This window comes from Anolis carolinensis, chromosome 1 (assembly GCF_035594765.1).
Source record: "Anolis carolinensis isolate JA03-04 chromosome 1, rAnoCar3.1.pri, whole genome shotgun sequence".
In the NCBI taxonomy this organism is placed as follows: Eukaryota; Metazoa; Chordata; class Lepidosauria; order Squamata; family Dactyloidae; genus Anolis; species Anolis carolinensis.
In genome coordinates, this window is record NC_085841.1 from 258,829,383 (window position 1) to 258,845,965 (window position 16,583).

The 16,583-nt window shown below is 44.6% G+C and overlaps 1 protein-coding gene across 2 annotated transcripts in view; it reads left to right on the forward strand.

Annotated features, from left to right (window-relative positions):
• Positions 1 to 16,583, forward strand: part of dagla (diacylglycerol lipase alpha) — a 182,979-nt gene that overhangs the window by 107,008 nt on the left and 59,388 nt on the right. For both annotated transcript variants that reach the window (XM_003224134.4, XM_008115870.3), the window contains 3 exons: positions 1,389 to 1,476; positions 12,170 to 12,304; positions 14,033 to 14,110. In XM_003224134.4, coding sequence (XP_003224182.1) covers positions 1,389 to 1,476; positions 12,170 to 12,304; positions 14,033 to 14,110 — 301 coding nt within the window. The remainder of the gene's footprint in view (positions 1 to 1,388; positions 1,477 to 12,169; positions 12,305 to 14,032; positions 14,111 to 16,583) is intronic.

Here is a 16,583-nt window from a genome sequence, read left to right on the forward strand (position 1 = left end):
ATTTGTGGAGGGGGAATACCATAATAATCTAGTGAAAACTGGGCATATTTAGTACCAATAGAGTAGGGCCATGTGATTAAAAGTGGTCCATACTAAAACATTTTGTTACAGATTCCATTTGTGCTTCATCGAGGCTAGTGGTTAACAGTCATATCTTTTGTTATGCAAAAAAGTGAAGCTTATTCCTTTTGATGCTGTTTTCACTGTTGGCCTCATGCCATTTGAAAGTTAAAGTTTTGACTTCTTGAGTAGAAGGACTTGAGTAGAGTAGAAGGAGTAAATGTAGCCCATGTACTGCACTTCTTTATCCCTGGCTTACTATTATCACTCATTCAGACAATGTAATGTGAGATTCCTTCTTCTTGTGACATTTCTGGTTACTAGTGACAAATGAATTCTCCCCACCTTTTAGGCACACTTAATCTTATAGTAAGCTGTTTTGAAACCTCATTGTTAGGAAAAGTGTGTGTGTGCATGCATATATATATCCAAAATCACTATACAGTAGAGTCTCACTTATCAAACATACACGGGCCAGCAGAACGTTGGATAAGCGAATATGTTGGATAATAAGGAGAGATGAAAGAGAAGCCTATTAAACATCAAATTAGGGTATGATTTTACAAATTAAGCACCAAAAGATCATGTTATACAACAAATTTGACAGAAAAAGTAGTTCAATACGAAGTAATGCTATGTAGTAATTACTATATTTATGAATTTAGCACCAAAATATCACGATGTATTGAAAACACTGACTACAAAAATGGCTTGGATAATCCAGAACGTTGTATAAGCGAGTGTTGGATAAGTGAGACTCTACTGTACTTACTTGCACTGCTAATGTTTGGTCTATAGTTTGAAGGATCCTGTAATCTGCTCTGACAAGTGTCATTATTAATAACAAACATGTTGAAGTGTTAGAGTAATCAGTATGTTCATTATATTTTTACATTCGTAATATCTGCTGTTTTTGGGTGCTATCTTCCACCATCTTTCCAGAACAGGGTATGAATCTCTATAAAGCAGTGGTTCTCAACCTGTGGGTCCCCAGATGTTTTGGCCTTCAACTCCCAGAAAGCCTAACAGCTGGTAAATTGGCTGGGATTTCCGGGAGTTGTAGGCCAAAACACCTGGTGACCCACAGGTTGAGAACCACTGCTATAAAATATTTGTAGAGTGTAGCTAATATCTCTCATTGCTTTCAGAATAGCTTTGTGATGTTTTAGGGGCAGATACGGTTCAGAATTCATTCACAATTTATGCCATGCTATGCTCAGTTCTTTTTACAGGTGTTAATGCTGTTTTTGTGTTTCTTTGTCCCTTTTGTGTGGATGATAATGCACTTGACTATCAATTTATAAACTTTTCCTTTCTGCTTATTTAAGACATCGCTTAGAGGAAGGGCAGGCTAGCAGTTGGACCCGACGGCTTAAAGTTTTCCTTTGCTGCACACGAACAAAAGATTCTCAGTCAGTAAGTAGCAGTTATCTTTACATCAAAGAGCAAACATGTAAAACAAATTGCATTCAAATTTTCTAAGACCATTGGACTGTAAGAGTGAATGAGATCAGTGGCATATTTGTTTTAGATAATATTTTATGGAACTCTTACCTAGAACATAGTCACCCAGTTCTCTGTGGTCTCATGCACACATATATTTCCTGATCTCATGTATTAAGAGATCTCAAATGGTTCTTAATGCCTAGTTATGCTACCTCCTGTCGATGTCCTGGCTGATCACTATAATAGTGAGCTAGCAAGGGCACTGGACACGATCGCTCCCGAACGTCCCCTCTCGCTGCGTAGAGTCACGTCAACTCCTTGGTTCACTGAGGAGCTGGCCGTGATGAAGCGTACGAGGAGGGGACTAGAGTGCATCTGGAGGAAATCTCAGGATGTGTCCGACCAAGCACGGGCTAAAGCCGCTATTAAGGCTTACTCCGTGGCTCTGCGAGCAGCCAGGAAAGCTTTCACGACTGCCCGCATAGCGTCTGCAGCCAATAGGCCATCGGAGTTGTTCCGAGTTGTTGGGGAGCTCCTGCGGCCTCCTGAGGCCCAGGAGCTTCCCGATGACTTGGCGACTCGGTGTAGCGATTTCGCACACCATTTCGCAGGCAAAGTTGCTCAGATACGTCGTGAGTTGGACTCCAGCTTGACTGTGGTTTCAGCGGAGGTAACCGAGGCACCTGTCGGTTCGATCTTATGGGATTCTTTCTGGCTTGTTCTTCCTGATGACGTGGAGGGGATTCTTGGGTCTGTGAGGGCGACCACTTGTGCTCTGGATCCTTGTCCCTCTTGGCTGGTTAAACTGGCCAAAGATGGGTTGTTGGAGTGGTTTGTGGCTATAATAAATGCCTCCTTGGGTCAAGGGTCATTTCCATCCTGTTTTAAGCAAGCGGTGGTAAAACCGTTACTAAAAAAGACCTCGCTAGACCCATCGGTTTGTGACAATTACAGACCAATCTCCAACCTCCCATTTTTGAGCAAGGTTCTGGAGCGGGTGGTTGCCACGCAGCTCCAGGAGTTCCTCGGTGACACTGATTTTCTGGACCGCTCGCAGTCGGGCTTCAGGCCTGGGCACAGCACCGAGACGGCTTTGGTCGCCTTGGTGGATGACCTCCGCAGGGAGCTGGACAGGGGGAGTGTGACCCTGCTGGTTCTCCTGGATATCTCAGCGGCTTTCGATACCATCGATCATGGTATCCTTCTGGGGAGGCTCTCCGGGATGGGGCTTGGGGGCACGGTTCTGCTGTGGCTCCAGTCCTTCCTGGAGGGTCGTTCTCAGATGGTGAAGCTGGGGGACACCTGCTCGGACCCCTGGCCATTGACCTGTGGGGTTCCGCAGGGGTCTATTTTATCCCCCATGCTATTTAACATCTACATGAAACCACTGGGAGAGGTCATCCGGAGTTTTGGAGGGCGTTGCCATCTCTACGCAGATGACACGCAAATCCACTACTCCTTTCCATCTGACTCCAAGGAAGCCCCTCGGGTGCTGAACCAGTGCCTGGCCGCTGTGGCGGACTGGATGAGGAGGAACAAGCTGAGGATCAATCCTGACAAGACAGAGGCCCTCCTGGTCAATCGTGCGTCGGATCGGGGTATTGGGTGTTGTCACGACCCAGGCGGCAGAGGCACCAATAACCATACACAGAGGCCAGAATCTAACTAATATCTTTATTGAAGGAATATATAAAGTTAATAAAAACAAGTATAGAAAATAGTCCAGAATTAGACCCTTCAGGAAAGGTCAGAATTAGTCCAAAAAAGCAATGTCCAATAAGAAATATTAAGGTCCAAAGTTGTAATCCAATAACCGAAACACTCACTTTGCCAAGCAAAGTGAGGGGAGATGACAAGGTCCTTTAGTCCATAAAACGTGAACGTGGCTAGGAAATAACTTGACACTTGAAACAAGGCTTGAACGTGGAACAAGGTAACTAAGAACAAGAACAAGGTCCGTGGAATAACTTGGTAAAATCCGTGAAACAAGGCAAGGATTAGTCCTGGGAAACAAGGCAAAGTCCGTAGGTAAACAAAGGCTGGGAAGCAAGGCGAAGGCTGGATAGCAAGGCAAGGCTTGAGCTGAAGCGAGGCTTGAATCGGAGCGCGCTGTCCAGACACAACTCGCTCCGTAGGCTGACGAATTGACTCCGCGAAGTTGCTACGCGGGCAAAACACCTATATAGAGTCCAACTTCCTCACCAAAGCGGTTCTCTGGGAATCAGAAACGAAAGCTAAACTCTGAGACCAGATGTTAAACTCCTCAAAGATTCTCACGAGAACCAGTGTTAATTGGCAACATTCTTAGCTGCTATCCTCGCACTCCTGCGCGAAGCTGAATCCAAACTTCTCTGTTGTTTACAAAACTCCCGGCGCAAGAACACGGGAGAAGAAGGCTCTGGGGTTGTTTGACATACTTCTGGGGCACAACTTTCTTGCAGGTGCAAGGTTCCCAGATCTGCCTGGGAAAGATCAGGCTGAGAGGAATCCAGTTCAGACTGGGAAGGTAAAAAACCCAAGTTTTCATCTTCATCAGGAATTGCAATGTCCTGAGCAGGACTACAAGGCCCATGGTTCATCACACTATCCCCCTCCTCAGGGCCCCTCCCAAACTGGGGTCCTCTCCCCGAGGCGCGAGGTCGCGGTTTGGTGGGATAGGTCAGATGGAAGCGACGGGTTAGATCAGGAGCATGGACTGTGGAGGCGTCTTCCCAAGAGCGTTCCTCAGGGCCAAAACCCACCCAGTCAATGAGATATTGTAGGCGGCGGCGATGAAAGCGAGAATCCAAAATGTCCTCAACCTCGAACTCCTCCTCCCCATTCATCAAAACAGGAGGGGGGGCCGGTTGGTCTGTATCAGGACGCACACCATCCGCCGGAAGGAGCAGGGAACGGTGAAACACTGGGTGAATGCGCATTGAACGCGGAAGTTGGAGTTTGAAAGTCACGGGGTTTAATTGCGCCACCACTGGATAGGGGCCAATGAAGCGGGCATCTAACTTCCGGCATGGGCGGTGGGAGGGCAGGAAGCGAGTGGACAGAAAAACCCGATCTCCTACCTTGATTTCGGGGCCCGGCTGGCGGTGTTTGTCAGCGTGGCGTTTATAGTCCTCCTTGGCTTGGTCCAGTTGCTGGAGCAAAAGTTGTTGCACCGCTGTGAGTTCCTGCAGCCAATCCTCTGCTGCGGGAACTTCTGAAGTTTCAATGACAGGGGGGAAGAAACGTGGATGGAAACCGTAGTTTGCAAAGAACGGCGTTTCTTTTGTAGAAGCTTGAACTCCATTATTGTAGGCAAACTCAGACAGTGGTAACAGAGAAGCCCAATTGTCCTGTTGGTAGTTTACATAACAGCGAAGATACTGCTCCAAAGTGGCATTGGTGCGCTCCGTTTGCCCATCTGTTTGGGGATGATGAGCTGAAGATAAGCGAGAGTCTATGCCCAGTAGTTTTTGCAGTGCCTTCCAAAAACGAGAGGTGAATTGAGATCCACGGTCTGTGACTAAACTCTTGGGCAATCCATGTAGTCTGAAAACATGCTGAAGAAATAGATCCGCAGTTTCTTTGGCCGTGGGGAGGCCTTCGCAGGGAATGAAATGGGCTAACTTGGTGAATAGGTCCACCACCACTAAGATCGTGGTGAATCCACAGGAAGGTGGTAGGTCAGTGATGAAATCCGCGGAAATTATTTCCCATGGGCGAGATGGGGTAGGAAGGGGGTGCAAAAGCCCTGAGGGCTTCTCCCTTCGTATCTTGGAGCGCTGGCATACTGGGCAGGTGTTGACATATTTTTCCACATCCTTGCGGATCTTGGGCCACCAAAAATCTCTTAGGATCAAATGCATGGTTTTAAATAGTCCGAAGTGTCCTGCTGGTTTGCAGTCATGACACAGACGAAGCGCTTTTTCCCTGCCCGGTCCGGGTGGGATATAAACATGATTTCTATAGCAGAGCAGCCCATCTTTAAGCGAAAAGGGAAAATGCAGACCTTGGCGAAGTTGGTCCTGCGCCCAGGCATCTGCTTGCTGACTAGCCCTGATTTCTTGAGCACAGATGGGTCCTGGAGTAGGAGAAGTTGAACCAATGGGACTGGATTTGGTGTTCCCCACAGTGAGCGTGGCAAAGTTCTCAGGTTGTAGCAGTTGGGATTCAAAGGTCTCCTTGCGTCCTGCAGCGTATTCCGGTTTACGTGACAGGGCGTCTGCTTGCTTGGTTTGAGCTGGGGTCACATAATGGATCTGGAAGTTGAAACGTTCAAAGAATAAAGCCCAACGTTGCTGCCTCTGATTTAGTTTGCGGGCAGTTCTTAGATGTTCTAGATTACGATGATCAGTGTGGACTTCAATGGGGAATTTGGCCCCTTCTAGCCAATGTCTCCAAGTTTCAAAGGCTGCCTTTATGGCCAGTAGTTCTTTTTCCCAAATGGTGTAATTCCTCTCTGGTGTGGTTAGTTGACGAGAATAAAAGGCACAGGGGTGGAGGTGATCTCCCACCGGTTGTAAGAGTACAGCCCCAATTGCCACATCAGAGGCGTCCGCTTGCACCACAAAAGGGGTTCCAGGATTTGGGTGCTGTAGAATTGGCTGGGAGGTGAATAGTTTCTTCAGTTGCTGGAACCCTTTCTCTGCTTGATCAGTCCAGCGGAAAGGCTGCTTTCCACGGATGCAGCTAGTGATGGGGTCGGACCAGCGGGCAAAATCTGGAATGAACTTGCGGTAGTAGTTCGCGAACCCCAAGAAACGCTGCACCTCTTTCTTGTTAGTTGGCGCCCGCCATTCCAATACTGCTGAAACTTTGGCTGGATCCATGGTAAGCCCTAGAGGCGAGATGCGGTAGCCAAGGAAATCTACCTCTTGTAGATCAAAAGCGCATTTTTCTAGCTTGGCATAAAGTCCATGATCCCGCAATCGTTGCAACACCAATTTGACGTGGTTCTCATGTTCTGATTGTGATCTGGAAAACACCAAAAAATCGTCCAGGTAGATTATCAAGAATCTGTCTAGATAGTCCTGAAAAATATCGTTGACAAAATGCTGGAACGTTGCGGGAGCTCCGCATAAACCGAAATTCATAACTCGGGACTCGAATAATCCGAATTTAGTCTGGAAGGCGGTCTTCCACTCGTCCCCTTCTCTGATGCGAACTAGATTATAAGCCCCCCGAAGATCCAGCTTGGTGTAGACCTTGGCTCCTCGAAGTCGGTCCAGTAGATCCGAGATTAAGGGCAGGGGATAGCTGTTCCGCTTGGTGATATTGTTCAATGCTCTGTAGTCCACCACCAAGCGTAATTCCCCTGACTTCTTCTTCACAAACATCACTGGGGAGGCGGCTGGGGATTGAGAGGGTCTGATGAACCCCTTGCGAAGGTTTGTCTCTAAGAATTCCCTGAGAGCTTCTTGCTCTGGTTCAGTCAGGGAGTAGAGATGCCCTCGCGGGATCGGGGCCCCCTCCACCAAGTCAATGGCACAGTCATAAGGTCTATGTGGGGGTAATTTTTCGGCTTCTTTCTCATTGAATACATCCCAATACTCGGAGTACTTCTTTGGCAAGGTGATGATGGGCTCGGAGTCTGTGGCATGGCATACCTTGGCTACGAGGCAATGGTTTTGGCAGTACGGTGAAGCAAACTGCAGTTCTCTGTTGGACCAGGAAATGTTAGGGTCGTGAAGTGTCAGCCATGGAATTCCCAAAATCACAGGGAAATGGGGAACCTCGGTAACAAAGAAGGAAATCTCTTCCATATGTTCCCTTATCCACATCCTGGTGGGTTCCGACCACTGGCTTACGGGGCCCGTCTTGAGGGGACGGCCGTCTATGGCTTGCACCACACGGGCATTCTTGAAATCATGATATTGTAATCCCAGAGAGTCGGCATACTCTCTATCGATGAAATTGTTGGTAGCTCCAGAGTCTATCATGGCGTGGATCATGACGGGTCCCCTTTTTGCTGACCATAATGTGACCACGAGAAGGAACAGGACCCCGGTTGGCGGCTCTTGGATGGATTTTTTGACCGGGTTGGCGAGCCTCTCTACACCCGGTCGTTGGCTTCCCCCGCCGGCTGTGTGCCAGTCGGCTCAGACGCCTTCGACTCCGTGGAGGACGCCGCCGCAAGACGGGCGGCAGGCTTCCCTTTGGCTGGGCACTCTCTGGCGAAATGGCCCCCGTTCCCGCAGTACCAGCAGAGGTTCAAGCGTTGACGACGGGCCTTCTCGGCGGCATCTAGTCTGGGACGCACATTGCCCAACTGCATCGGCACCTCCTCGCCTCCTCTGGGGTATGGGGTTGGCGGCGGGGGTCTCCACACCGGACGTGGCTGAACACTGGCGGGAGCGGGGGGTTTTGCCCCGGCTCTACCGCCCTGGCCTCGAACCCATTGTTTTCTGTTGGCAATCATGACTTCAGCCCGTAAACATTGATCAATGAGTGCCTCGAGGGTCTGGGGAGGATCCACCTTGGAGATTTCTTCCAGCATTTCAATGTTGAGACCCTCCCGAAATTGTCCTCTGAGGGCTACATCGTTCCAGCCGGTGTTGTGGGCCAGCACGCGGAACTCGGCTATGTACTGAGACATGGGTCTGTCTCCTTGAAGGAGGCGCCGGAGTTTGTGACCGGCTGCCTCCAAATTGTCCTCGATTCCCCAGGTCTCCTTAAGGTGATCCAAGAAGCGTTGTGCTGAATTTAGGTGGGGGGAGGCTTGATCAAACAGGGCCGTCGCCCAGCTAGCCGCTGGTCCATCTAGAAGACTGTAGACCCACGCCACCTTGATGTCTTCTTGGGGAAACTCGGCATCACGGGCCTCTAGATAAGCTTGACATTGGCGGCGGAAAACATGAACCTTAGCAGCTTCTCCAGAAAACTTGGTAGGCAACGCCATGGCCGGGAGGCGAACTCCGCGCTCCCTCAACCCTTTTATTTCTCCATCCTGCGCGTTGAGTCTGTCACGGATGCGGTCCACTTCGTCCTTGCTGATGGTGTAGCTGAGCGGCTGTCCAGCCGGCGCGGCTCCGGTAGACATCCTGGCCTCGGTTAGTTGGTGCTTATGGGTGGCGGAGTCAAACTGTCACGACCCAGGCGGCAGAGGCACCAATAACCATACACAGAGGCCAGAATCTAACTAATATCTTTATTGAAGGAATATATAAAGTTAATAAAAACAAGTATAGAAAATAGTCCAGAATTAGACCCTTCAGGAAAGGTCAGAATTAGTCCAAAAAAGCAATGTCCAATAAGAAATATTAAGGTCCAAAGTTGTAATCCAATAACCGAAACACTCACTTTGCCAAGCAAAGTGAGGGGAGATGACAAGGTCCTTTAGTCCATAAAACGTGAACGTGGCTAGGAAATAACTTGACACTTGAAACAAGGCTTGAACGTGGAACAAGGTAACTAAGAACAAGAACAAGGTCCGTGGAATAACTTGGTAAAATCCGTGAAACAAGGCAAGGATTAGTCCTGGGAAACAAGGCAAAGTCCGTAGGTAAACAAAGGCTGGGAAGCAAGGCGAAGGCTGGATAGCAAGGCAAGGCTTGAGCTGAAGCGAGGCTTGAATCGGAGCGCGCTGTCCAGACACAACTCGCTCCGTAGGCTGACGAATTGACTCCGCGAAGTTGCTACGCGGGCAAAACACCTATATAGAGTCCAACTTCCTCACCAAAGCGGTTCTCTGGGAATCAGAAACGAAAGCTAAACTCTGAGACCAGATGTTAAACTCCTCAAAGATTCTCACGAGAACCAGTGTTAATTGGCAACATTCTTAGCTGCTATCCTCGCACTCCTGCGCGAAGCTGAATCCAAACTTCTCTGTTGTTTACAAAACTCCCGGCGCAAGAACACGGGAGAAGAAGGCTCTGGGGTTGTTTGACATACTTCTGGGGCACAACTTTCTTGCAGGTGCAAGGTTCCCAGATCTGCCTGGGAAAGATCAGGCTGAGAGGAATCCAGTTCAGACTGGGAAGGTAAAAAACCCAAGTTTTCATCTTCATCAGGAATTGCAATGTCCTGAGCAGGACTACAAGGCCCATGGTTCATCACACGTGTCAACCTGTGCTGGACGGGGTTGCACTCCCCCTGAAATCACAGGTCCGCAGTTTGGGGGTCCTCCTGGATTCAGCGTTGACGCTTGAAGCACAGGTGTCGGCGGTGGCCGGAAGGGCCTTTGCACAACTCAAGCTTGTGCGCCAACTGCGACCATACCTCGTGAAGTCTGATTTGACCACGGTGGTCCATGCCTTAGTTACCTCTAGACTGGACTACTGTAATGCGCTCTACGTGGGGCTTCCCTTGAAGACGGCCCGGAAATTACAATTGGTCCAACGCTCGGCTGCCAGATTAATAACGGGGGCAAGTTACAGGGAGAGATCCACTCCTCTGTTTAAGGAGCTCCACTGGCTGCCGTTCATTTTCCGGTCCCAATTCAAGGTGCAGACTATCATCTATAAAGCCCTAAATGGTTTGGGACCCACCTACCTCCGTGACCGTATTTCCTTCCATAAACCTGCCCAATCTTTACGATCATCCGGGGAGGCCCTGTTATCACCACTGTCTTTATCCCAGGCCCGCCTTGTGAGTACAAGGGAGAGGGCCTTTTCTGCTGTGGCCCCCCGATTGTGGAACTCACTACCTACTGAAATTAGGCAAGCTCCCACGCTGTTAGCTTTTAGGAAAGACTTGAAAACATGGCTCTTCCACTGTGCCTTTGGTGAGTAATTTCTGTTACTTCTGTGTTACTCCCACCCCGAACATCTATCCTCTAGATTACCCCACTTCCATATGTCCCTGCCCGCAGTGGAGTACCCCTATGTCCCTCTCACTCCAGGTTTTATCTTTGTGTTCACGTGGCCTGCCACTGTTTTTTGATTTCTTGATGTAATGCCTATTATCATTTATTGTATTTTTAATGGTGCTATGTTATGTTGTTTTATATTTTGTTATATTGTATTGTTCTGGGCATGGCCCCATGTTAGCCGCCCCGAGTCCCCGTTGGGGAGATGGTGGCGGGGTATAAATAAAGTTTTATTATTATTATATTATTATGGCAGTATTTTGTTCATGACAATTTTTTACACATGGATAGTGCACATACAATGAAATTAGCCATATCTTATTGTAAGGAAAAGAACGCAAAGGCATACATCCAGTTCCAATATTTTAGTTATGGGCAGTAGTACATCTGCAATAGACCAGAAGAAAAACACATTATTTTAAAAAAATATCTGAGCATTGTCTTCATAGTTATTGCAAATTGAGCCATGTATCTAAATTGTTTATCCAATTGCAAGGAAATAAAAGTTGTCCTAAAAGTAGTACAGTGTTCCCTCACTACTTTGTGTTTCACTTTTTGTGGATTTGCTGTTTTGCGGATTTTCAATAAACTCTAAAAGACTATTATAAATTATAAAAATTACAATTTACAGCCTAAGGAAGGAGAAGCCAAAGGGAGAGAAAAAGAGCCCAAGCGGCAATGGGAGGAGAAGGAGGCAATTTATCAACACACGATTGGTTGATAAAGACTTAAAATAGTGTATAACTACTAAAATAATGTATAAATATTAAAATAAATATAGGTCCCTACTTCGCGGACTTTCACTTATTGCGGGTGGTCCTGGAACCTAACCCCAGTGATAAGTGAGGGAACACTGTAAAACTATGCAAATTAACTGCAGGTTATAAACAGTTGAGTATAATCATTTTAAATCGTACAAGTAAAAGCATTAAAAGTGGTGAATAGTGAAATAATAAAAAAGTGTATTCCTCTCCCAGAATTAGAGCGGAATTTCCTAAAGAGAGTGATAAATTCAAGATTCTGTGAAACACAAATATATAATAAAAACAGATTAATTGTTATTAAGTAGGGTTTTTTTGTGTGTGTCAGGAGCAACCGGAGTTGCTTCTGGAGTAGTAATCTATGTAGACATTTTTGAAAAGTCGTACCTTATTCAGGTTTCACAGACCTGGTATTTGCTACTTGGTACATAATTATGCAAATATGTTTTTTACCTAATATATGTGCTACAGAAATCATGAGTGTATGCCATTGGTTTTAACAACCATGATTGCTGTATGAAGTGTGGAACTGCCCCGACTTCTGCCTGTACTGTTTTTTTGGGTACTGCCCATGTAGTTCTCAAGGACATCTAGTTTGAGCCAAAAAAGTGCCCTAGATAGATGCTTTATACATGTGAGGCATCAAACAGAGCTTTGGATAAATAGAACCTTGAAGCCCTGAGATCAAATATCTTTTTAGCTGTTAAGCTTGATGGATGCCATTAAGTGTCATTCATATGACTCTAGTTGTTAGTAATAATGGAAGTATGAATATTGACTTACCATATTTCTGTTGATTCAGTACATCTCCTACTAGCAATTAAATATAGGCCATTTCACTTCAGCCCACTTCATAGTGTTACTCTGATAAAATGAAGGAAACTTCTGTATACCACCTGGATCTCCTTGAAGGAAGAATGTTAGAACAGTATGATCAACAGATACTGCAGCTTTAGAAGGAATCAGATAATAACTTACAGGCAATACATTTCAGAGTGAATATTTTGGAAGAATGCCTTGAATTATTTTTTTAAGGATCAGGCTAATGAGTAATTACAGTTCTTTATCTGCTGATTATTGCAAATTCATTTCTCCTTTTTCCCTCTTTGGATTATTTTAGGATGCTTACTCTGAAATTGCCTATTTGTTTGCTGAGTTTTTCCGAGATCTCGACATAGTTCCATCTGATATCATAGCAGGCCTAGTACTACTACGTCAGCGGCAGAGGGCAAAACGGAATGCAGTACTGGATGAGGTGAGTATGCAGGATACTACTTGCACTTTTTTTCACTGGAGAAACACTGTGAATCGGTTGTGATGGGATTTAGTTCTTGACACTCATCCCTAAGGTGTAATACAAAGTGACCAGCTGTCGCCATTGCTGTCATCATCATCAACACCATCACATGCAGATCCTTTCTCTTTCTCTTTTCTTTTTTGCTTTTATCCTCAATTGTTCATTGCTGGTACAAAAAGGATAAGTTAAACAAAGACTCCAATAATCATATAATTAGATTAAATCTTCTTACAATATGGAAGAGATACAAAGGTGGGATGCCAACATCCAAAGAAGAAATATGATCTTATAGGGAATATCTATTTAAAGAAAATGATCATTGGATCCTAAAAGGGAGGGAAGAACTAGGTATTATAGTTTGTTTTTGGTTTCATCAATTACACAATAGATTTTTTTTAAATGCTAAAGTAGGGTTTGAGGAAAAGAAATCTAAATTGGAGTGCATTTTTGATATGGGAAATAAGAGCCTAATCTCCAGGTTATATAAATGCAGTACATTCTAGAATATGCCTCAAGGGGAACTATTTAGGGAACTTATAGGGGTAGGTATTATAAGGTATAGATATCATACTGAGCAGGGATGGAAGCCCACAGTGGGTGGAAGGATGGCGGGAATGTGTTGTCTACTATGTATGTTGCTGTTTTTGTATGTTGTGTGCTTTGTTTGGTTGTTAATGTATATCACTATTTTTCTTTTGTGTTTAAATAATACAAATTTAATTTAAAAAATTATTCATTGCTAAATTGATACTGCTTGCGAGACCTCCAAGTAACCCAATCATCAAACCCTGCTTAGGTCTTGCAGACTCATAGCTTGCATTGGGTTAATGCAATGGTCCGTCCTGTAGCTAATGCAATCTCTGATGTCCCCTTTCTGAAGGATTGGAGTGTATATAGTGTGCTTCCAGTCTGTGGGCTATTGTTTTGTTTTCTGTCTTTGGTGACAGATTTTAATTGGAACTAGAGTAGATTTTGTCTCCATAGCTTAAAGCATTTCTGGTGGTATCTGCTCCTGCTGATTTATTCTTCCAAGTGCAGCTACCACTTCACTCTATCAAATTGTGGGTTCATCTTCAGATGGTTCTTTCCTTGGATGAATTTGTTATCCTTTCATCTTTTTTAATATAGATTTTCAGATGTATTCTTTACATCAGCTTCTTGGATCATGTGATGTATTCACCTGCAGGTTGTTTAGCTTCCCCACTCATGGTTTACATTTTCCTTTAATTTCTTTAATCTTGTGGAAGAGGTTGCTTATTCTTTCTTTTATTTCTCTACATAGAAGTTACTCCTTGTTCTAGCACACATGTCACTGAACAAGTCACCAATCACATTGCACTCTGAATTCTGAACCTATTTCTGTCTCCTTTACTTCTCATCTGCCTTTAACTGCTTTAAGGTTTTTATCAGTTATTCACTGAAGCTTTGCTTTCTTTTTGACTGCATATAGTGTCTTTTTGTATCTGTTGCTGGCTTTAGACTAGAGTTTTTCTGGTTCCCAGTCAATTAAGCTTAATAGTGCAAATCTTTTTTTAAAAGGGGTGGGAGTTGAAGCTAAGGTAGAATGTTGTAAGAATATTCCAGTTCCAAATGACAGTCCATGGAGCAAATACGTTTTTTTTTTCTTTTGTAAAAGCAGGAAGATATCACTTGATTAGCTAATTCTGATTTGTGTTTGATTTACAGGCAAACAATGATATCTTGGCCTTCTTATCAGGAATGCCAGTAACCAGGAACACTAAATATTTGGATCTGAAAAACTCAGTAAGTATCAAACCCTGATGTGAGGTGGATGTAACAGCTGACACTACAGCAGCTCAGTTGGAATCAGTTATCTTTTCTTTCATGTGAATATTTATATTTGTTATAAAGGTCAAATATGAAAGGACATTAAGATATTAAAAGATAACAACACCCACACAGTTTGCTTAAACAGATGTTATTGCACTGTCACCAAACTAGGATACTAGTTCTCCTGTCTAGCAACTTGCCAGCCCCATACCCACTTGTGCCTCCAAAACATCACCTCATTTCTATCTAGATTTCCAAAGTTGGCAACAGGAATTTCCCAGTGTTTAATGTCACAGCTGAACAATTCAACATAGGGTTAGTGTAGTCTTTGAAAGGAGGAGTAAAATACCTATAACCAATAACGCTTTTCATTGTGTAGTTAATCTTGAAATATCTTTACATGGTTATATTCAAAGTGCCCATGTAGGTCAATTTTTCTCTCATATTCACATCTTTGAATTGTTTTTGGTGAATCATTATGGGCTCATTTCTACAAATAACTGTGTGTAGGGGTAGTGAAACATGAAGCTGCAAATTTCCGATGCATCCCCCATTTTTCCTGATTGATGGAATAAAAAGATAGATCTTGCACAAGGCTTTTGTTTCAGCTCAATACTACTGGTATATGTGAGATAACTAAAATGGGGAGGTGTTTGCAGAAGTAAGGAGCTGATTGGTTTTTCGAACAAGCTCTGATATACGTATGTTGTATTTACTCAAATCTAATGCTTATCTTTTTTGGCTAAATGACCTTGCCAAAATTGTGGTGCACATTAGATTTGCATCATACAGTAATGTTAGCTATGAGCCAAAGCTAAAGGGGGATGTGCTTCAGGATGTGCATCTGGAGCTCCTCTTTGAGGGATGTCATCTCTAATTAAATGTCCAGGGCTCAATGCTGTACAATCCTGGGATTTGGAGTTTGGTGTGGCACCAGCATTCTTTGGCAGAGAAGGCTCAAAATCTTGTCAAACTTCACTTTCCAGGACTCCATTGCATTGAACCAAGGCAATTAAAAGGCATTTATTCTACAGGATAGATACACCCCAAAGTTTTGTTTTCCATCACTGGAAACTTGGTGTTCTAACACAATTGTTTATAATGAAGGAATTTTAAGCAGTAAACAACAGTAAAGCATACTTTTTTGGCCAAATTACAAAGAGCACATTTTAATGCTGCTATTCATTACATTCAGCAGCAAATAATTTTTTTTGGTTTCAGGGTTTTGAAAATTGAGGTGTGCAATAGATTAGATGGCACATTAGATTCGAATAAATTCATATAGGTATTGTGTGACACACACACATGCACATGTACAAACACACATACATATAGGCTTTTCTTGGGCTTGTACTTTTTTATTAGTGTCTTGGAAAGGCAAATACAAATTTAGTTTGACTTAGGAACAGCTCTTAAGTAGCTCTGAAACCCAGATTCTTTGGGTCTTTTCCCATGTGATGCTTGTCCTTGGCTTCTGCATTCCTCATCCTCCTCTGACATGGAAGAAATTGGGTGCTTTCATATTATTATTATTATTATTATTATTATTATTATTATTATTATTATGTTTGTTTATTTATACCCCACGCTTTCTCTCCACAAGGAGACTCAGAGCAACTTACATTAAAAGCATTTTAATACAATTTAAAATCTAAAAATATACAAACATTAAAACAGAATTAATTATAAATGGTATTTAAAATGACAGTTGAAATTCATAAAAACATAAAGCTAAAAATTACAGCACCCCTGATTAGATATTTAAACCGCCTTCTTTGAAAGCCTGCTACTGGAAGGATTGCAGGGAGGGGGCCATTCTGGCTTCCCTGGGCAGGGAGTTCCAGATTCAAGGGGTAGCCACTGAAAAGGCCTGCCCTCCTTTTCCCACCAACCAAGTCTGAGATGAAGGTGGGACTGAGAAGAAAGGCCTCTCCTGAAGATCTTAGGGGCTGAGCAGGTTCATACGAGGAGATGCAGTCAGCCAAATAGCCTGGACCTGAGGAATCGAGGGCTTTAAAGGTCATACCCAACACTTTGAATTGTTCCCGGAAACAAACTGGCAGCCAGTGAAACTGTTGCAACAGGGGGGTTGTCCACTCCCTGCAGGCAGCCCCAGTTAGCAACCTGGCTGCAGCTCTTTGGACCAGCTGAAATTTCTGAGCACTCTTCAAAGGCAGTCCTATGTAGAGTGCATTAAAGTAATCCCGTTGGGATGTAACTAAGGCATGTACCACTGGTCAGATCCAGCTTCTCAAAGAATGGGCACAGTTGGCACACAAGTTTTAATTGTGCAAAGCCGCTCCTGGCCACCGCAGATACCTGGGCCTCTAGGTTCAGTGCTGATTCCAGGAGGACTCACAAACTGTAAACCTGTGTCTTTAGGGGGAGTGTGACCCCATCCAGCACAGGCTGGATCCCTATTCCCTGATCTGCCTTCCTACTGCCC